A 23,221-nucleotide genomic window follows, 5' to 3' on the forward strand; every position below is an offset into this window, starting at 1 on the left:
CAAGAACCAGAGGGCATAGGTTTAAGGTGATGGGGATAAGATTCAATAGGAACCCGAGGGGCAATTTTTGTTTTTGTTTACACAAATGATGGGGGTGTACGTAACAAGCTGCCAGAAGAGGTATTTGAGCCAGGTATTTTTTCAACATTTAAAAAAACATTTGGACAGGACACGGATAGGAAAGGTTTAGAGGGATACTAGACAAAGTGGGAGCCCGTGGGTCCCATCCCTTCAACGCGCGGCTGCGGGGGGTGGCCTGTGGCATCACACACACACTAACCTCCCCACACACACACACACACACACATTAATGACCCCCCCCCACACTCACACACACACTAACCCCCCCCCACACACACACTACCCCCCCCCACACTCACACACACACACTAACCCCCCCCACACACACACACACTAACCACCCCACACACACACACACACACTAACCCCCCCCACACACACACACACACACACACTAACCACCCCACACACACACATTAATGACCCCCCCCACACACACACTAACCCCCCCGCACACACACACACTAACCCCCCCCCCGCACACACACACACACACACACACACACACACTAACCACCCCACACACACACACACATTAACGACCCCCTCGCCCACACACACACACACACACACACTAACCACCCTCCTTGATGATGGTTTACACACAAAATGCTGGAGTAACTCAGCAGGTCAGGCAGCATCTCTGGAGGAATGGAATAGGTGACGTTTCAAGATATTTCCCTGATCCGTGAACCTGGTCATCTAATCTTCATTCTTCCTCCAACCCTCATCTACAGATTGTTCCATCAAACCATTCTAATCGCCTTCATGTTTAGTTTAGGTCTAGATTTAATAGTGTCATGTCTACTGAGGTACAGTGAAAAGCGTGCATTCCAGTTAAATCAGATAATACTATACATAAATATAATCAAATCAAGCACAGGTACAGAGCAAAGGGGAAGATACAGAGCGCAGAATATAGTTCTCAACATTGTAGCGCATCAGTTTCATAGACAAAGTCCAATGACTGCAATGGGGTTGAGGTGAATTGGACAGGACCCCAGCTGATGGAGTTAATCGGACAATAGGACTTATTTTCTCACCATTTCCTTATCTTTAGTCCTGGAAGCTAGTCCTGAAGTGGTGGAGTAAAAAAAGACAGTGTGCTGGATTAAGTCAACAGGTGAAGCAACATCCCTGGAGAAAATGGATAGTCTGAACAGACTGAAGAAGGGTCCTGACCCAAAAGGTCACCTATCCATGTCCTCCAGAAATGTTGCCAAGCCCGCCGAGTTACTCCAGCACTTTGCGTCTCTTTTTGTAAACCAGCATCTGCGGTTCCTTCTTAGTGCCAGAGTAACCCACCAGGTCGGGCAGCATCTGTGGAGGGAATGGAACTGACAAGTGGACCTCAGATTCAGATGCCACAATTGCATTGGAAATGTCTCGAGGGAAATTAATTCAGTTGGGATTCTAATGTTTGGAGAGGGGGAGTGAAGTGGAGAACGGGATGTAAAAACTATTTGACCCTCCACACACTCCTTCCTGCTAAATATCAGAGCTCAGAGGTCCGTCAGAAGCCTCAGGAGATAAAGAAATAAAACAGAAGAATATTGTCTTGGTCCTTTTTTCATGTTGCTATTGTCCACAGTTGAAATATGTTGCTGAAAATTTAATCCATGTGCAATCTGATCTGTGGTGAGGTCGTTTCACAGTTTAATATTTGGCTTACAACGCTCTGGGTTTGAGTCAGAATGCTGGCATTGTATTCCAAAGCAGATGCAAAGAATTTCTCGCACTGTTCTCATTTATTATATTTATTCTTTCCAAGGATTAACATGCCTCCGATTGCAGAACATAAATTGTGTTGAAATTTAATTTTGAGCCCTGTGTAAAATATGGAGTTTTGCCATAATTTTTTTTTTTTTTTAAAGCTGATCAATTTTTGTAAAGGCAATGTAAGCCTTTGCAATGTGTTTCCTGGAATCAGTGACAATCATTTCCAGGTCATGGTACAGCAAGGATAAATCTAGAGGCATTCCCTTCACTCAGCCTTGAGAACAGAAGGCATTTCACTCCCTACCCCTCCCATCATCACATCCCACAGCTTCCACACCTCCAGATTCAGGGACAGTTTCTTCCCAGCTGTTATCAAGCGACTGAACTGTCCTCTCACCAACTAGAGAGTGATCAAGACCTCCCATCTACCACCTTGGAGAACCTTTAATCGGATTTACTGGACTATCTTGCACTAAATGTTATCTTTTCACTGCATTGTCTCTTGACAATAATAAACTAAATAAAACCTTTCTCCCATTTCTGCCAACGTCTACTGAACAAATCAGAAAACTGTGGAGCAGTTGATACTCCAGTGGAGCATAAGATTTGTCATGCAAGGTCTTTTTCAGAAACAGCTACAAGCTTACCAGCATAAATGCAATTGTATTTAGAACATAGAACAGTACAGCAAAGGAACAGGCTCTTCAGCTCACAATGTCCGTGCCGTAGATAATGATACGTTAGATACAAAGTGTTGGAGTAACGCGGGCGGCATCTCTGGAGAAAATGGATAGGCAACTGTTCGAGTCGGGACTCTTCTCCAGAGATGCTACCTGGCATGCTGAGTTGTTCCAGCATTTTGTGGCAATCTTGTGTATAAACCAGCATCTGCAGTTCATTTTTGTTAAATGATGCTAAGCTAAACCTTTTGTGTCTTGGTCTCCTTTCTGTCACTTTTGGTCACCCTATTCATCTCTAATCTTTGCCCACCCAGCTGTCAATCGAAAACCTGCCTCAGCTGTATCCACCTTGTTCAGGAAAAAAAGACACATAGTGCTGGAGTAACTCAGCGAGTCAGGCAGCATCTATGATATGGTGACATTTCAGGTCCTGGATGGGTGATATTTCAGGTCAGGACAAACATAAACACTTTGTGTCTATCATCACCTATCTGAAAGCTTCTATCTTAAACACCACTATCGTATCTGCCTCCATCACCAGCCCTGGCAGGGCAATCCAGGCATAACTTTCAAACCATTGGAAAAAATGTTTACATCACGTTAGACATTTTTCAATCCTTACAAATGTCAAATGAGTGTGGAAATAATGAAGCCTGTGCTTGGAGTCACCTCATATGTCCTTTGGTTGCACAAACATCTATTTATAAAGCAGTGATTTCATTTTGTGAACCAGTTCAAATGTCTTTGATGAACTCGGTCTGTTTTTGAATATCAAGCAAGAATACTTTCCATCAACCGACTGACACAGGTTCAGAAAAAAAAAAATGTAAGCAATAAATCAGTTTCAGAATATTTCACCAAATTAATCTCAAACAAATTAATTCAAAGATTCAGAGATTACTTTAGATTCCAGTATTGGAACATAGAATGTAGAATAGTACTGCATAGGGGATGGCATGGTGGTGCAGTGTTTCTGCCTCACAGTGCCAGAGACCCGGGTTTAATCCTGACTACAGGTGCTATCTGCACAGAGTTTGTACGTTCCCTCTGTAACTGCATGGCTTTTCGCCAGATGCTCCAGTTTACTCCCACACATACAGGTGGGTAGGTTAATTGGCTTTGGTAAAAATTGTAAATTGACCTAAGTATGTGTGTAGGAGAGTGTTAGTGCTAGTGTACAGGTGATCGCTGGTCAGTACAGACTCGGTGGGCTGAATGGTCTGTTCCAGGGCTTAGGTTACTTTAGAGACACAACACAGAAACAGGCCCTTCTGCCCACGATGTCTGTGCCGAACGTGATGCCAAATTAAAGTAATCTACTCTGCCTGCACGTAATCCATATCCTTGCATCTCCATGTATCAATCTTGTTTAAAACTGATCTGAAACTTTAGAACATTGTAGAATAAAACCATAATTTTTTCAAGAATGTGTCGAGAAAAAGAAGAGTCTATTTTTTCCATAAATGCTGCAATCAAACAGAAATATAGTCAGAAATAACACGAAAGCCCCAGGACAATAATTCAAATCATCTAAATCTCTAAAAAGGAAAAGATTTATCGTGCAATGTACTTCATCATTACAGCGTTTAAGAAACACTTGGACAAGTACATGGATAGGACAAATCTCGAGGGATATGGGCCAAACGCAGGCAGGTGTGACTAGTGTAGATGGGGCATGTTGGTTGCCATGGGCTAGATGGGCCAAAGGGTTTGTTTCCACACCGTATGAGAAGTGAAATATCCAGAAATGTAGTTAGATGGCCTATTTATCTGGAATGGAATAGAAAGATATAACATGGAAATAGAGTTTGAAGAAGGGTTTCAACCCGAAACTTCCCTTATTCCTTTTCTCCAGCGGCTACCTGACCCGCTGAGTTACACCGGCATTTTGTGTCTACCTTCGATGGAAACAGGCCCTACGGCCCACTGAATCCACACCAACCATCGATCACCAGTTCACGAGTTCTATCTTATCCCACTTTCTCACCCACACCCTGCACGCTAGAGGCAATTTACAGAGGCCCAATTAACCTACAAATGCATACGTCTTTGTGATGTGGGAGGTAACCGGAGCACCAGGAGGAACTAACAAGGCCACAAGGAGGGATATGGATTATGCGCAGGCAGATATGAGTTGTTGGTATCATGTTCAGCACTGACATTGTGGGCCGAAGGGCCTGTTGCTGTGCTATATTTTTCAATATTCTGATTGAAACAGAGAGACATCATCTATTCCATTTTCTCCAGAGATGCTGCCGGACCTGCTAAGTTACTCTAGCTTTTTGCGTTTATCATTGGTTTAAACCAGCATCTGCAGTTCCTTCCTACACAATCGCTTTTCAGGATTTTGCCCAAGTTCTGACATCCTCGTACTAACATTTTTACAATAGTAAACTGATGGCAACATTGGTGAGGCAGGGAAGATTTAGATCAACAGTTCAGACGAGAATAAATCCAATCCCCAACTGCCGAGCACAGGTTGGAGAATGATATTGTATCTGATCTTGAGAGTAACAGATAGAGTGATTGCTCAGAGTCTTTTACCCAGGGAACCAAAGGAATAGAGTTATACAGCATGGAAACTGGCCTTTCGGCCCAATTGCCCATGTTGGCCAACATGCCCCACCTGCTTGAGATTGGGATGACAGATGGCACAATGGGCTAAGTGTTCGGCTGGCAACCGGAAGGTAGCCGGTTCGAATCCCGCTTGGAGTGCATACTGTCGTTGTATCCTTGGGCAAGACACTTCACCCACCTTTGCCTGTGTGTGAATGTGTGTGAGTGATTGGTGGTGGTCGGAGGGGCCGTAGGCGCAGATTGGCAGCCACGCTTCCGTCAGTCTGCCCCAGGGCAGCTGTGGCTACAGAAGTAGCTTACCACCACCGAGTGTGACTGAGGAGTGAATGAATAATGCGATGTAAAGCGCCTTGAGTATTAGAAAGGCGCTATATAAATCCCATCCATTATTATTATTATTTATTATTATTGGCCCATATCGCACTAAACTATATTTATCCATGTACCTGTCCATTGGTTTAAGGGAGCAAGTAAGGCAAATAAGAACCTGAGGGGGCATTTTTTCTCTCAGAGGGTGGTGGGCATCTGGAATGAGCTGCCAGATGAGGTCGTTGAGGCAGGTACTATAACAGCGTTTAAAAAACACGGGGAAAGATTTAGAGGGATATGGGTCAAATGTGGGCAGGTGAGACTAGCGCAGATGGGGCATCTCGGTTATCATGGACGAGTTGGGCTGAAGGGCCTGTTTCCATGCTGTATGACTCTAGACTGGAGAAACTCAGCGGTGAGGCAGCATCTATGGAGAGAAAGGAACGTCGCCTATTCCTTCTCTCCATAGATGCTGCCTCGCCTGCTGAGTTTCTCCAGCATTTTTTGTCTACCGTCGATTTTTCCCGCATCTGCAGTTCTTTCTTAAATATGACCCTAGACTGAGCACGATTGCCAAAGAGTTGTTTTAATCTCTCAAGTCGCATTTATTTGCTGGAGTAACTCAGCAGGTCAGGCAACGTCTCTGGAAAACATGGACAGGCGGGTCGGGACCTTTCTTCATTCAGACTTTCATTTTGGTTTAATCGGGTTTGCAGTTTACAAGGAAGGAGGGCGTGTTCATGGAGGTAGTTGTGGACAGATTATGACTCAACGCAAGTGAAGCGACAAATGCGGGATAACTTTAACACATAATCATCTCCTTCCCCGAACAGTCGCTCTCGACTCTCTGGCTGCGGGCGATCGCTTCCTTGTCAAAAGCCTTCTGACCCTTGAGAGCCAGTCATCCGGATGAACATCGCGTTGAACTGGAAGAGGAACTTCTCTAATTTGAGCAGAGCTTCTGGCAGCAGTGCTTGGGACGCTTGCTACTGGCACCCATGGCAGAACCGAGGGGCAAGCGCCTGAAGACTTGCTTGCCTAGCTGTAACTCCCACCGGCCGCTGCCCGGCGCCCAGGTGAAGCAGAACTACCCGTTGGAAGTGGAGGAGTCAGTGTGCGGACTAATCACCTTCTTCTACGAGGTGTCCTACAGGTTCCAGGCTCTGGTAAGGGGAGAATGAGATGTGGACCTGGAGTTGTGACCAACTCCTCCAGGCATGGTCCCAGAAAGAGATATCCCCACTGAGTGGAAGGGGTGATTGGGAACTGGGTGGGGAACTGCAAAAACAACAAAATAGTTTCGCCTATCCATGTTGTCCGGAGATCAAGAGTTAAGACAAGAGTGTTGAGTATTTGCATATGACCCGAAACGGAGCAATTAAATGATGTCTTGCAGCAGCACAACAGATATGCAAACATAGCACTCTGTAAAACCCATAATAAACAAACATAAACTCATATATATATACACACACACGCACATACACGAAAAAAATTGAGTTACAGGTCAGGCAGCATCTCTGGGGAAAAGGAATAGGTGGTGATGTTTTGGGTCGAGACCCTTCTTCAGTCCGAGAATCAGGGGCAAAGGGAACGAGAGATATCGACCCCTTGACTAAGTCTGAAAAAGGGTCTCCTCCAGGAACGTCACACCTGTTGCTTTCCCCCAGACATGCTGCCTGACCTACTGAGTTACTGCAGCTTTTTGTGTTCGACTTCTGTTTAAACCAGCATTTGCAGTTCCTTCCTACACATTTTATACACAATTACATATACATTACAACACATTATATATATATATAATATATATATGTAAAATATATATATACACACACACACAATGACAAATAGACAAATAACGAGAAAATAATAGTCACAAGTAATGCCTCCAAGTCTTTGTAGATTGGAGCCTATTTGGAGGTTGTAGTGTTTAAAAGCCTGATGGTTGTAGGGAAGAAGCTGATCCTAAACGTTACAGTTTTCAGGCTCCTGTACCTACTTCCCGGTGGCAGGTGAAATGAGAGTGTGGTCAGGCTGGTGTGGGTCTGATCCCTTCGATGGGGGGGGGGGGGTCAGTACTCGTGATGGACCGGACAGCGTTCACCACTTTTTCCAATTCGTTCCTGGGCGTTTGAGTTGCCGAACCTTCCATGTACAGTGAGAATGGGGAGTGAGTGATCACTGCTGTCAGACTGCGTCTTGTGTGCAATGCAGTGACTTAATTGCTGCATTAGTCAGTTTCACCACTCTGATGTAGAACAACGACAAATAGAAAGGAAATACAGCACATAAAATGAACTGCAGGTGCTGGTTTACAAAAAGACAAAGTGTTGGAGTAACTCGGCAGGTCAGGCAGCACCTCTGGGAACAAGGATAGGTGACATTTTTGGTCGGGACCCTTCTTCACAGAAAGATACAGCACAGGAACAGGTTCTTCAGCCCACATTGTCTGTGCTGAATATGATGCCAAGTTAAACTAACCTCCTCTGCCTGCTTTTGATCCATACCCCTCCATTCCTTGCGTATTCATGTGCCTATCCAAAAGCCTCCTAAATGCCACTATTGTATCTGCCTTCACCACCACCTCTGGCAGCTGATTCCAGGCACCTGTGTGTAAAAAAAAAATTGCCCCGCTCATTTCCTTTAAACTTTGCGCTTCCCATCTTAAAGGTATACTCTAAACATTATATCCTTTACCCTGTATCTGTACGCTGTGGGTGGTTTGATTGAAATCATGTTTAGTCATCTTTGCTGACTGGATAGCCCACAACAACAAATGTTTCACTGTACCTCAGTACACATGACAATACTAAGTTAAACTTAAAGCTATGCCCTCTAGTCATTGACATAAATCAAGCTTCCACTTGGTCTATCTCAGAACATCATTAAATGGCTTACCGACAGTTTAATGTTCCAAATATACTAAAGGCCCTGTCCCACTTAGGCCATCTTTTAGGTGACTGCAGGCTGTGGCCACATGGTCTCCGGGGTGTCGCCTGTATGGTCGTGAGTAGTCTCCTCAGTCGCCCAAAGAGTCGTAGCATCTTTCTAGTCGCCGCTGGATTTTCAACATATTGAAACATTTTCGGAGACAATAGGCGACAGTGGGTTTGACGCCAATGAGCATATGTTGACTTCTTTGGACGTAGGTGCTGTCGTAGTCAACGCCAGGTTAACGTAGGTTGTTGCCAGGTGACGTAGGTTGTTGCCGGTGCCGACTTTGTTTTTTGTTGTTAAAGTAATGATTCTATTTCAAATACTATGTTGCCGGTTTTTCAGCGACCTGCTACGACTATGACAGTCGCCGACAGTCGCCTAAAAATAGCCTAAGTCGGACAGGCCCTTAAGGGAGTTACACCATCCAGTGCAAGGTGTACATTTTGTATGTAATTAATTAGAAAGGGTGAAGAGAAGATTTACGAGGATGTTGCCAGGACTCGAGGGTCTGAGCTATAGGGAGAGGTTCAGCAGGCTAGGACTTTATTCCTTGGCGCACAGGAGGATGAGGTGTGATCTTAAGAGGTGTACAAAATCAAGAGAGGAATGAATAAAGTAGATGCACACAGTCTCTTGCCCAGAGTAGGGGAGATTGAGAACCAGAAGCATAGGTTTAAGATGAGGTGGGAAAGATTTAATAGGAACCTGAGAGGTAACTTTTTCACACAAAGGGTGGTGGGTGTATGGAATGAGCTGCCAGAGGGAATTAGTTGAGACAGGTAGTATTGCAAAGTTTAAGAAACATTTAGACAGGTATATTGATAGGACAGGTTAAGAGGGATAAGGCCCAAACGCAGGCAGGTAGGACCAGTGTAGATGGGACATGTTGGCTGGTGTGGGCAAGTTGGGCCAAAGCGCCTGTTTCCACACTGAATGCTCTAATTACTTGATCATCTGCAAGTTTATCTGATTCACCATGCCAACTTATATCTGCAAATACCTGAACATAATTAATATTTAATTGAAAAGTAGTCAAACAGCATTTCAATCATTTCTCTATGTTTCCCTCCTATTTAGCAAAGCAAGTAGATAGTTAAATAACAAATCACAAAAAAACCATAATGCCTGTGTGTTTATGAGTCTGTGCTGAATTAATTGATAGAGACAAGACACTTTTGCAGAAGGCTTATGCTACCCTGGAAGAAGTTTAATTTAGAGGCACAAGGAACAACAGAGCCTGCTTTACAAAAAAAAAGCACAAAGTGCTGGAGTAGCTCAGCAGGTCAGACAGCATCTCTGGAGAAAGTATAAGTGACATTTCGAGTTGGGCCCCTTCTTAAAACTGGTACAGAGGAAACAAAAAAGTATGGAAGAAAAAAAATGGGGCAGCAGTAGTAGAGTTGCTGCCTTACAGCGCCAGAAACCCGGGTATGATATTGACTATGGGTGCTGTCTGTACGGAGTTTGCACGTTCTCCTTGTGACCACGTGGGTTTCCTCCGGGTGCTCCGGTTTCCTCCCACATTCCAGGATTGCAGGTTAATTGGTGTGTAGGATACAACTATAGTCAGGGTGATCGATGGTCGGTGTGGACTCTGTGGGCCATTAGGCCTGTTTCCATACTGTATCTCTAAACTCAACTAAGAATCCCATTACTGGAAACAGAATCGGATTTGTTGAAGAATAGTAAAAAGACACCATCACTACCTCTCCCTTGTGGTCCCGACTTGAAACGTCACTTTTCCATGTCCTCCAGAGATGTTGCCTGACCCGCTGAGTTATTCCGACACTTGGCACTTATTTTAGATGAATAATTTAACCAGATTCTGATTATTATTATGATAGTTGGACCAAAGTTCCCAATTACCACAGCAGCTGCAAAAGAAGTGAAATTGGGAGAGTTGATGGGTTGAATAGCCTAATTATGTTCCTTTGTCTTATGATTTTATGAATTTATAATCTCAACCCTATTCTCCTGCCTTTTCTCTGTCACCTTTGACGCCTTTACGAATCAAGAACCTGCCAATATCTGCGTTAAACATACCCAATGACTTGACACAATGTGTCGATGCAGTTGTACTTCTGTTCATAGACCATAGAACAGTACTGCACAAGAACGGGCACTGCTGCCCACAATGTCGCAAACCCTGGTAATAATGGGATTACCATTACCCTTTAGAATGAAGATAGACACAAATTGCTGGAGTAACTCAGTGGGTCAGGAAGTATCTCTGGAGGAAATGGATGGGTGACATTTCAGTTCGACCCTTTTTCAGACTGAAAGTAGAGGGGAAAGAACTGGAGGTAAAAATAAGTCAGAACAAAGCAGACCAGCAACAGATGACCAAGGAAGGGTGCAGGCCGTAATAGCCCATTGGTGGCTGGGGAAACATAGAAACATAGAAATTAGGTGCAGGAGTAGGCCATTCGGCCCTTTGAGCCTGCACCGCCATTCAATATGATCATGGCTGATCATCCAACTCAGTATCCCGTACCTGCCTTCTCTCCATACCCTCTGATCCCCTTAGCCACAAGGGCCACATCTAACTCCCTCTTAAATATAGCCAATGAACTGGCCTCGACTACCCTCTGTGGCAGAGAGTTCCAGAGATTCACCACTCTCTGTGTGAAAAAAGTTCTTCTCATCTCGGTTTTAAAGGATTTCCCCCTTATCCTTAAGCTGTGACCCCTTGTCCTGGACTTCCCCAACATCGGGAGCAATCTTCCTGCATCTAGCCTGTCCAACCCCTTAAGAATTTTGTAAGTTTCTATAAGATCCCCTCTCAATCTCCTAAATTCTAGAGAGTATAAACCAAGTCTATCCAGTCTTTCTTCATAAGACAGTCCTGACATCCCAGGAATCAGTCTGGTGAACCTTCTCTGCACTCCCTCTATGGCAATAATGTCCTTCCTCAGATTTGGAGACCAAAACTGTACGCAATACTCCAGGTGTGGTCTCACCAAGACCCAGTACAACTGCAGTAGAACCTCCCTGCTCCTATACTCAAATCCTTTTGCTATGAAAGCTAACATACCATTCGCTTTCTTCACTGCCTGCTGCACCTGCATACCTACTTTCAATGACTGGTGTACCATGACACCCAGGTCTCGCTGCATCTCCCCTTTTCCTAGTCGGCCACCATTTAGATAATAGTCTGCTTTCCTGTTTTTGCCACCAAAATGGATAACCTCACATTTATCCACATTATACTGCATCTGCCAAACATTTGCCCACTCACCCAGCCTATCCAAGTCACCTTGCAGTCTCCTAGCATCCTCCTCACAGCTAACACTGCCCCCCAGCTTAGTGTCATCCGCAAACTTGGAGATATTGCCTTCAATTCCCTCATCCAGATCATTAATATATATTGTAAATAGCTGGGGTCCCAGCACTGAGCCTTGCGGTACCCCACTAGTCACTGCCCGCCATTGTGAAAAGGACCTGTTTACTCCTACTCTTTGCTTCCTGTTTGCCAGCCAGTTCTCTATCCACATCAATACTGAACCCCCAATGCCGTGTGCTTTGAGTTTGTATACTAATCTCTTATGTGGGACCTTGTCGAAAGCCTTCTGGAAGTCCAGATACACCACATCCACTGGTTCTCCCCTATCCACGCTACTAGTTACATCCTCGAAAAATTCTATAAGATTCGTCAGACATGATTTACCTTAGAAGCCTTCTAGACCGCTAAGATCTTCTGAAACCAATCTGCTAGTGATTCCCAGAGTAAATACAAAACATGGGAAAGCAGGATTTAGTTACTATGCAACAAATAGCTGGAATAAACTTCCTGAAGATTTAAGACTTGCCTCAACTTTGACCACTTTTAAAACAAGACTGAAAACTTTTATGTTTACTTTAGCTTTCAGCTAAATCTTACCTACATTGCACTTTTAACTTTTGCACTTTTTATAATGCATTTTTAATTTTGCTTTTCTTTTCTTTTAGTTCTTCTATTTTATTTCATTTTATTATTTCATTTATTGTATGACATGTTTTTATGTGAAGCACTTTGAGTCTGCCTCATGTATGAAATGTGCTATATAAATAAAGTTGCCTTGCCTTGCCTTGCCTTTTGTAAATCCATGCTGACTTTGTCCAATGATTTCACCACTTTCCAAATGTGCTGCTATCCCATCTTTAATAACCGACTCTAGCAGTTTCCCTACTACCGATGTTAGACTAACTGGTCTGTAATTCCCCGTTTTCTCTCTCCCTCCCTTCTTAAAAAGTGGGGTTACGTTTGTTACCCGCCAATCCTCAGGAACTACTCCAGAATCTAAAGAGTTTTGAAAGATTATTACTAATGCATTCACTATTTCTGGAGCTACTTCCTTAAGTACTCTGGGATGCAGCCTATCTGGCCCTGGGGATTTATCGGCCTTTAATCCATTCAATTTACCCAACACCACTTCCCGGCTAACCTGGATTTCACTCAATTCCTCCAACTCCTTTGAACCGCGGTCCCCTGCTATTTCCGGCAGATTATTTATGTCTTCCTTAGTGAAGACGGAACCAAAGTAGTTATTCAATTGGTCCGCCATATCCTTGTTCCCCATGATCAACTCACCTGTTTCTGACTGCAAGGGACCTACATTTGTTTTAACTAATCTCTTTCTTTTCACATATCTATAAAAACTTTTGCAGTCAGTTTTTATGTTCCCTGCCAGTTTTCTTTCATAATCTATTTTTCCTTTCCTAATTAAGCCCTTTGTCCTCCTCTGCTGGTCTCTGAATTTCTCCCAGTCCTCTTTTTCTGGCTAATTTGTACGCATCATCCTTCGCTTTGATACTATCCCTGATTTCCCTTGTTATCCACGGATGTACTACCTTCCCTGATTTATTCTTTTGCCAAACTGGGATGAACAATTTTTGTAGTTCATCCATGCAGTCTTTAAATGTCTTCCATTGCATATCCACCGTCAACCCTTTTAGAATTAATTGCCAGTCAATCTTGGCCAATTCACGTCTCATACCCTCAAAGTTACCTTTCTTTAAGTTCAGAACCATTGTTTCTGAATTAACAATGTCACTCTCCATCCTAATGAAGAACTCAACCATATTATGGTCACTCTTGCCCAAGGGGGCACGTACAACAAGACTGCTAACTAACCCTTCCTCATTACTCAATACCCAGTCTAAAATAGCCTGCTCTCTCGTTGGTTCCTCTACATGTTGATTTAGATAACTGTCCCGCATACATTCCAAAAAATCCTCTTCCTCAGCACCCCTGCCAATTTGATTCACCCAATCTATATGTAGATTGAAGTCACCCATTATAACGGTTTTGCCTTTGTCGCACGCATTTCTAATTTCCTGTTTGATACCATCTCCAACTTCACTACTACTGTTAGGTGGCCTGTACACAACACCCACCAGCGTTTTCTGCCCCTTAGTGTTTCGCAGCTCTACCCATACCGATTCCACATCCTCCAAACTAATGTCCTTCCTTTCCATTGCGTTAATCTCCTTTCTAATCAGCAACGCTACCCCACCTCCTTTTCCTTTCTCTCTATCCCTCCTGAATATTGAATATCCCTGGATGTTCAGCTCCCAGCCTTGGTCACCCTGGAGCCATGTCTCCATGATCCCAACTATATCATAGTCATTAATAGCTATCTGCACATTCAACTCATCCACCTTATTACGAATGCTCCTTGCATTGAGACACAAAGCCTTCAGGCTTGTTTTCACAACACTCTTACCCCTTATACAATTATGTTGAAAAGTGGCCCTTTTTGATTTTTGCCCTGGTTTTGTCTGCCTGCCACTTTTACTTTTCACCTTGCTACCTATTGCTTCTACCCTCATTTTACACCCCTCTGTCTCTACGCTCACACATTTAAGAAACCCTTTCCCTTTAACTCCATCCTCCACTATCCCATTCGACACCACACCCCCCTTATTCAGTTTAAAACCACCCGTGTAGCAGTGGCAAACCTGCCTGCCAGAATGCTGGTCCCACACCTGTTAAGATGCAATCCGTCCCTTTTGTACAGTTCCCCCTTACCCCAAAACAGATCCCAGTGATCTAAGAATCTAAATCCCTGCCCCGTGCACCAGTTCCTCAGCCACACGTTCAGGTCCCGTATCTCCCTGTTCCTGCTCTCACCAGCACGAGGAACTGTAAGCTAACCGGAGATAACAACCCTGGAGGTCCTGCTTTTCAGCATTTTTCAGAGCTCTCTAAAGTCACGCTGCAGAATATTCATCCCCTTCATTCCGACATCGTTTGTGCCGACATGCACTACCACTTCCGGATGTTCACCTTCGCCCTTGAGGATTTCCTGCACTCTGTCCGTGACATCCTGGATCCTGGCACCAGGAAGGCAGCACACCATCCTCGCATCCCGTCTGTTGCCGCAGAAACCCCTGTCCGTACCTCTCACAATGGAGTCTCCCACTACAATGGCGTTGCCTGCCTTAGGCCTTTTTGGTTTTGGCTCAACAGCCCTATTCGCATCACAAGCCAGTCTGCCGCCCAGTGTAAACACCTCTTCTGTCCCGACAGCTTCTAAGTGGGTGAACCTGTTCACAAGAGGTACAACACCCGGGGACGTTGGCATTCCATGCTTCCCTCCCGTTCTCACTGTCTCCCACCTTCTCTCTTCCAGTACCTTAGGTGTAACAATCGTACTGTAGGACTTGTCGAGGAACGACTCCGTTTCTCGGACAAACCGGAGGTCATCCACTTGCTTCTCCAGTTCCCCAACACGGCCCTTCAGGAGCTCTACCTGGATGCACTTCTCGCATTTGTAGCAGCCAGAGGCACCAGCGGTGTCCTTGACCTCCCACATACTGCAAGCATCACACTGTATCAGCTTGCCTGACATCTCCTTCTTTCGTCTCTACCTCCCAAGCGTATTGCGTGGTCTCCTCTCCTCAGCAGCCTCCTCGCCGAAGACTCTCGAGCCAAAGACTCACACTTTTCTCACAGGGAAGAAGTGATAAGGAAGGAATACAAAGATGCGAACAATGGAACCAGTAGGATGACTTGGTTGTAAGCTGCCCAAGCGACAATATGGGAATGGGAAGGGGAGTTAAAATGGTAGGCAATCGGGAGATCAGGTGAGCCAAGGTGATCTTACCTTTCAGAATTCTGCGCTGGGTGGCAAGAGAGGATTGAGCCTTTATTTGAGCAACCAATTAATGTCACGGTCATAGGTACACAAAAATGCTGGAGAAACTCAGCGGGTGCAGCAGCATCTATGGAGCGAAGAAAATAGGTGACGTTTCGGGCCGAAACCCTTCTTCAGACTGATGTTGTCTACTTCGTTGTTCCTGCTTTGTGTTTAGGCGGAGATTTTTGAACAGAATGATGTTGCGCTGCCCAGAGTGGCTGGCTATTTCCACAAGATAACTGAAGAGGAGGAGCAAAACGCACAAACCTTACTCGACTATCAAGCGGTTCGCGGAGGACACTACTGCCCCAAAGATATTCAGGTATTGCTGCATGTTGGGCCACAAACAACATTGAGGCGATAAAGCAGACAAGGAGGAGTATGATCATACAAAGTGGTCTCAAGTAAATGTATCTATCAGCCAACATAATGGGACATTTTATCACTGAGTCAGCCTGCTCAATCTAACGTGCAACTGCACAGTTTCTATTGACCTAACAACGGTATACATCATGAGTGAATAGAAAACATTCAAGTCACTTTATGAACCATTAGTTGAGATTGAATCAACAAGAAGAATTAAGAAAAATATAATTTACGAGGATGTTGCCAGGACTTGAGCTAGGGGGAGATGCTGGGCAGGCTAGGACTTTATTCCCTAGAGCGCAGGAGGCTGGGGGTGATCTTATAGAGGTGTGTAAAATCATGAGAGGAATGAATAGCGTGAATGAACAGAGTATTTTACTCAGATTAGAGGAATCAAGAACCAGAGGACATAATGTTTGGGACAAAAACCTATCATTTATTTATTTGCCTCTGTACTCCACAATTTGAGATTTGTGATAGAGAAAAAAAAAAAATCACACGTGGTTAAAGTGCACATTGTCAGAATTTTCACCATGTAGAAATTACAGCTGTGTTTATACATAGTCCCCCCGTTTCAGGGCACCACAATGTTTGGGACACAGCAATGTCATGTAAATGAAAGTAGTCATGTTTAGTATTTTATTGCATATCCTTTGCATGCAATGACTTCTTGAAGTCTGCGATTCATAGACATCACCAGTTGCTGGATGCCTGCTCTGGTGATGCTCTGCCAGGCCTATATTGCAGCCATCTTTCGCTTATGCTTGTTTTGGGGGCAAGACTCCTTTAGTTTTCTCTTCAGCATATAAAAGGCATGCTCAATTGGGTTCAGATCGGGTGATTGACTTGGCCACTCAAGAATTTACCATTTTTTTAGCTTTGAAAAACTTCTTTGTTGCTTTAGTAGTATGTTTGGGATCATTGTCTTGCTGTAGAATGAACCGCCGGCCAATGTTTTGTGGCATTTGTTTGAACTTGAGCAGATAGGATGTGTCTATACACTTCAGAATTCATTATGCTACAACCATCATTGTTGTATCATCAATGAAGATAAGTGAGCCAGTACCTTCAGCAGCCATACATGCCCAGGCCATAACACCCCCACACAGATGATGCGGTATGCTTTGGATCTTGGGCAGTTCCTTCTCTCCTCCATTCTTTGCTCTTCCCATCACTCTGATACAAGTTAATCTTTGTCTCATCTGTCCACAAGACCTTTTTCCAGAACTGTGGTTGCTCTTTTAAGTACTTCTTGACAAATTGTAACCTGGCCATCCTATTTTTGCAGCTAACCAGTGGTTTGCATCTTACAGTGTAGCCTCTGTATTTCTGTTCATGAAGTCTTCTGCAGACATTGGTCATTGACAAATCCACACCTGACTCCTGAAGAGTGTTTCTGATCTGTCGGACAGGTGTTTGGGGGGGGGTTTCTTTATTATAGAGAGAATTATTCTGTCATCAGCTGTGGAGGTCTTCCTTGGCCTGCCAGTCCCTTTGCAGCTTACCACTGCTCTCTTTCTTCTAATGATGTTCCAAACAGTTGATTCTGGTAAGCCTAAGGTTTGGCTGATGTCTCTAACAGTTTTATTCTTGTTTCTCAGTCTCACAATGGCATCTTTGACTTTCTTTGGCACAACTTTGGCCCTCATGTTGATAAACAGCAATAAAAATTCCAAAGGTGATGGAAAGACTGGAAGAAAGACTTGGTGCAGAGAGCTCTCTTATACCTGAATTCAGGAGGCAATTAAACACACCTGAGCAATTACATACACCTGTGAATCCATGTGTCCCAAACATTATGGTGCCCTGAAATGGGGGGACTATTTATAAACAGCTGTAATTTCTACATAGTGAAAACAAAATGTATAAAAATGGCCTTTATATGACAATGTGCACTTTAACCACGTGTGATATTTTTCTATTACAAATCTCAAATTGTGGCGTACAGAGGCAAATAAATAAATGATGGGTCTTTGTCCCAAACATTATAAAGGGCAACTGTGGGTTTTAGGCGAGAGGGGAAAGATTTAATAGGAACCAGCGATGAAGCTTTTTTACTCAGAGGGTGGTGGATATAAAGAACGAGCTGCCTGAGGAAGTTGTTGAGGCAGACACAATAACAGCATGTAAAAGACACTTGGACATGGATAAGAGAGGGGCCAAACATAGATGGGGCATCTTTATCGGCATGGGCAAGATGGGCCGCGGAGCCTGTTTCCATGCTGTACGATAGAGGAATCTTCTTGATGTTGAATTTCCATGGGGATTCTTCCGATCTTGCGCCGTAAAAATCGGCGGAGATGCCGTAAAATCCAAGAGTTGCGCATCGTTGGAGGGGGAATCCCCATGGGTAGCCATGATTTGACATCTGTGTTGTCCTTGCAGAAACCCCACACCCTGATGGTACGCAACCTTCTCCAGGCACTGGAGATCGCCCTCGACCAGTGGAAAAACGCCGCCTCCTTCCTGGAGGAACTCTGCACGCTGAGCAAAACCCAGGAGGACCCTCACACCGCCAGCTTTATCAGGAAACGCCTGCTCGTCCCCAAAGTCCAACAGATCAAGGTGACCAGTGACCTCCTCACCAACGCCAAGCGCCTGGGCTGCACAGATGGTGGAGAGAGCAGCTTCGGCGAGTACCTGATAGACCATCTCCAGGAGGAGCTGAGAACCGCAGTCTGAATTATCCCTCGGCCTTGCTCCACCTCCAAATACCAAAGATTGGGACATCTCCAGTATCAACGTGTCGAGTTTCAAAACACATTTCCCTCCCTTTCCTAGATGAATGGATTTTGAGATGCAAATGATATTCTTAACCCTATGCTATAAGGTTTACTTAAGAGCAATGAAATGGGTAAATCAGTATGGATATCAGTGTTTGTTCCACAGGAAGCTTCATGGGAGTTTTACGGTTGTTTGGAAGGGTCACCAAAATTGGAGCCACCCCCAATCTCCCCAAACATGGCATTTCTGTGAAATTGGACCGTTTGACCAAGGCTACTGAAGTACAATCTCTTGGTTTCTTTATTATTGAGAGAATAAAACAGCGAGGTATATAAAGCATATATTAGCGCAAAGTGCAGGAGGAATTCAACATCTGAGGAGAGTATAGGCAGGCAGCATTTCAACTCAGGATTGTGAAGACCCAAATGTCATCTGTCCATTCCCTCCACAGATGCTGCCTGATTTGCTGAGTTTCTCCATCACTTTGTGTATTGCTAAAGATTCCCCCATCTATAGTTCATTGCATCTCGCAGAACCTAATGTCGTTTTAAATGCAAATGCTATCCACTTGCACAGATGGAGTGTTTGTTGCAATTTCTTAGTCTATCCTGTTAATCTGGTGTCTGATAAGGCCAGAATGAAATTGATAATTTTTAAAATCCAAATAATGAAAGGGTGGACAATCAGAATCTTCTTCCCAGGGTGGAAATGTTGAAGACTAGAGGGCATAGCTTTAAGTTGAGAGGGGCAAAGCTTAAAGGAGATGTGCGGGGCATTTTCACACACACACACGATTAGAACATACTGCCACAGAAAGAGGCAGATATGATAGTGGCATTTAAGAGGCTTTTGGAAAAGCACAGAGATATTGATCATGTGCAGGCAGATGAGGTTAGTTTATCTTGGCATCGTGTTGGACATGGACCCAGTGGGCCCACGAGCCTGTTCCTGTGTTTCATTGTTCTATTGCCTCCAGCCTTTGAGTCCAGTGGGTCCATTAAAACTCCCATCGAGGACTGTCCTTCATTCCCAAGCTGTAGCTCTAAAGTAGTGGAAAGTAACAGCAAGTAACAACAATGGGTGGCTCACAGCGTCAGAGATCTGGGTTCAATCCCAACCTCGTGTATCGTCCATGTGGAGTTTGCACGTTTTCCCTGCGACCGCGTGGGTTTCCTCCGACATCTAGGTTAATTGGCCCTCTGTAAAATTGCCCCTAAAAATGCCATAACAAAGAAAACAGTTGGCTCTTTCTGGTGGCAACTTCAAGCCCCTAGGTCAATGCATTATGCATCTTACTTCTCTGATAGTTTGTAATTTTTCCATTATTATTAGTAGAGTTAGTTGACCAGTGGATCTAATACTCCAGCAGCCCCCTCTTTAATTAACCAACCACCTGCATTCAGTAGAAACAAAGGAACTGCAGGTGCTGGTTGACACAAAAGGACACAAAGGGCTGGAGTAACTCAATGGGTCAGGCAGCATTTCTGGAGAACATGGATAGATGATTTTTGGGTCGGGACCCTTCTTCATTCCCTGGTTAAGATGAAACCTTGCAAAACTCAACACCAAATTGTTCTGGTGGATTGATTTATCTTATAGGGACTAATGTAGTGGGAAAGTGAAGTGACGAGTCTTGCTGCCAACTGGGTGGTAGACATGGTTAGGTTTATTATTGTCATGTATACCGAGGTCCAGTAAAATGCTTTGCTTTGCATGGTATTCAAGCAATTCAGATAATACCATACATAATAATGTACAATGGGTAGAGCAAAGGGGAAGACACAGCGTGCAGAATGTAGTTCTCAGCATTGCAGCGTATCAGTTCCATAGACAAAGTCCAATGTCTGCAATGGGGTAGAGGTGAATCAGACAGTACCCTAGCTTATGGAAGGGCCATTCAGAAGCTTGATAACTGAAGGGCCAAATGTGTTCCCGAGACTGGTGGTGCGCGCTTTCAAGCTTCTGTTCCACGCTATAGATTATGCTATTGATTATGTTTTTTCTTCTTTTCAAAGGCAGCGTGAAGTGTAGATTAAGTCAGACTTCAAATCGGATAATACCAAACATAAATACAATCGCCAGACGCAAATACAGTAGCTGGAGCAAAGGGGGAGACACAGTGCAGAATATAGTTGTCAGCATTGTAGCGCAACAGTTGCATTGTAGTGCATTATCCAGAGACAATGTCCACAATGGGGTGGAGGTGAATAGGACAGTATTAGTGCTTAATTAGTGTTAGCGATGTGGTTAGTCTGTTACTATTTAAACGGACTCAAGACATGCACTTCTGTGCAGATTTACATTTAATTTTACACTCCATTTCGTGTAAACATGTAGGACATTTGAATTATGACACTCCATTCATTTTTTTTCGCAATGGGAAGTGTTGGAAAGGAGGGGGGGGGGGTATTCGAACAGAGCGGAGACAGTGTGTGTTTGAGATCCTCCCACGGCCTCGCTACCTTCTCTTCCGCGACCACCGGTGATCTTAGCGCGCTCTCACTTCACAGAGAGCCGATGACAGGGCGGGCGGGCTATGTGCAGTTATTCCATCCCGTTTGACTCCTCCGTAAACCATAATTAAAATGTACAGATTTGTAACATTTTCAAAGTCATTTGAACATTTTATAGGGAAAGATTTTATAAGAATCTGAAGGGTATTTTTTTTCGCACAAAGGGTGGTGGGTGTATGGAACGAACTGCCAGATGAAGTAGTTGAGGCAGGAACTATCGCAACGTTTAGACAGTTACATGGATAGACTGGTTCAGAGGAATATGGGCCAAACGCAGGCAGGTGCAGGTGGGATCAGTGTAGATGGGACATGTTGGTCGGTGTGGGCAAGTTGGGCCACAGGGGCTGTTTCCATGACATTGAACTATTCTATTGAGAAATGAATGTATTCTTAAAACTGCTGTTGATGACTACTTCAAGTATTTTCATACAGTTTAAACCGTCTTTAACACCCCATGAAGTGCTGTATATAGATAGATGATTCTATTCACTGTGTAGTGGAATCGATTCTTTTTTCTGCAAGATTAAGATATGTTTATCTGGCGCGGGTTTATAAGCTTTTATAATGTTTGGAAACGGTGTCCCTCATTTACAATAAAACGCCTGGGTAGAGAATCCAGTGCTTTGCATTCGTGTATTACATTCTGCGCGGTTGGTCGTTCGGCCTTTGACCAATTAAATATAACTTCCCCTATCAACACTGGTCACATTACAAGCAGCGCTTAGACCCTTCAGTCGGAATTCGGCGATTCACAAGCTGCGTTTCAAATGGGCATCCACTCTTTGTGAGACAGTCACCACAGTCAGAGAATCCAACCCTAACTCGACAAATTCGTTGCGAAATTCGATTTAATAACAACCGCAAGATTTTAAACGGGCAGCTTGCGCATTTTAGTTACGCCTTTTCAACAAGGAAAAGTCGTACAAATTGCCTCCAGAATTTGAAATTCATGTCTTGACTTAGAAAGGAGATTTTTTTTTAAATGGAGATTTGCCACGGAGACGATTTTGGCTAATACCAGCAGAGAGAACATGGAATGCACACAATTAACTCGTTAGAGGCCGATACTGGTATCATCGCCAGTGTATTGGAAACATAATGGCAATAAACACGGTTTTGTATTTTAAATCGCAGAAACAAAGGCACTCTGAAAATGGAACGAAGCGGGAATTATAACATACCACAATGTTGGTAGAAACATAGAAATAAACATAGGTGCAGGAGTAGGCCATTCGGCCCTTCGAGCCAGCACCGCCATTCAGTATGATCATGGCTGATCATCCAAAATCAGTACCCCGCTCCGGCTTTTTCTCCATATCCCTTGATTCCCTTGGCCCCGAGAGCTATGTCTAACTCTCTCTTGCAAACATTGACCTCCACTGCCTTCTGTGGCAGATAATTCCACAGATTCACAACTCCATGGGTGAAAACGGTTTTCCTCATCTCAGTCCTAAATGACCTTATTTTTAAATGTGACCCCTGGTTCTGGACTCCCTCAACATCGGGAACATTTTTCCTGCATTTACCTGTCCAATCCTCCAAGAATTGTATACGTTTCTATAATATATCCTCTCATCCTTATAAATTCCAGCGAATACAAGCCCAGTCGGCCCATTCTTTCGTCATATGTAATGTCCGGCCATCCCGGGAATTAACTGTGAACCAAGGCTGCACTCCCTCAATTGCAATAATGTCCTTCCTCAAATTAAGAGACCAAAATGGCACACAATTCGTTAAATTTTCAACCATAGCTTTAAGGAAAACAGGGGCACATAAGATAGCCACTAAATGTTGGAGTAACTCAGCGGGTCATGTAGCGTCTCTGGAGAAAAGGAATAGGTGACGTTTCGGGTCGAGACCCTTCTTCAGACGGGGAGGCTGAGTTCTGGTTGAACCGAAACTTAAGCGGGTTGGAGGGTAGTCAGCACGGGTGAACAGGTAGAGGCTTTTAACTAGCTTTCCCCCAATTGCTTCATTTTAACTATCGATTGCCGCCTAATTCGAAGTCAGATTCCCGTTGCTGGGATCTTGAGTAAAACATCAAGTCAGCGGGTCCGGCAGCATCTCTGGAGAACACGGATAGGCGACGTTTCGGATCGGGACATTTCTTCAGAAGCCCGTTCCTGGCCATTGTCTCACATTAGTTACCCTGACTCTGGTTCCTCCAAAGTAGATTGAAACCGAATAACAGGCT

At 44.2% G+C, this 23,221-nt stretch overlaps 1 protein-coding gene across 1 annotated transcript; it reads left to right on the top strand.

The window, feature by feature from the left end:
• Nucleotides 1-6,134: 6,134 nt before the first annotated feature.
• LOC116984695 (ferritin light chain-like) lies at nucleotides 6,135-21,645 on the top strand. The gene is made up of 3 exons (XM_033039005.1): nucleotides 6,135-6,532; nucleotides 15,600-15,746; nucleotides 18,176-21,645. Exons 1-3 carry the CDS (start codon nucleotides 6,365-6,367, stop codon nucleotides 18,470-18,472), a joined length of 612 nt encoding a protein of 203 aa, XP_032894896.1. The 5' UTR covers nucleotides 6,135-6,364; the 3' UTR covers nucleotides 18,473-21,645.
• The last annotated feature ends 1,576 nt before the right edge of the window (nucleotides 21,646-23,221 follow it).

Source organism: Amblyraja radiata, chromosome 20 (genome assembly GCF_010909765.2).
Source record: "Amblyraja radiata isolate CabotCenter1 chromosome 20, sAmbRad1.1.pri, whole genome shotgun sequence".
Taxonomy (NCBI): domain Eukaryota; kingdom Metazoa; phylum Chordata; class Chondrichthyes; order Rajiformes; family Rajidae; genus Amblyraja; species Amblyraja radiata.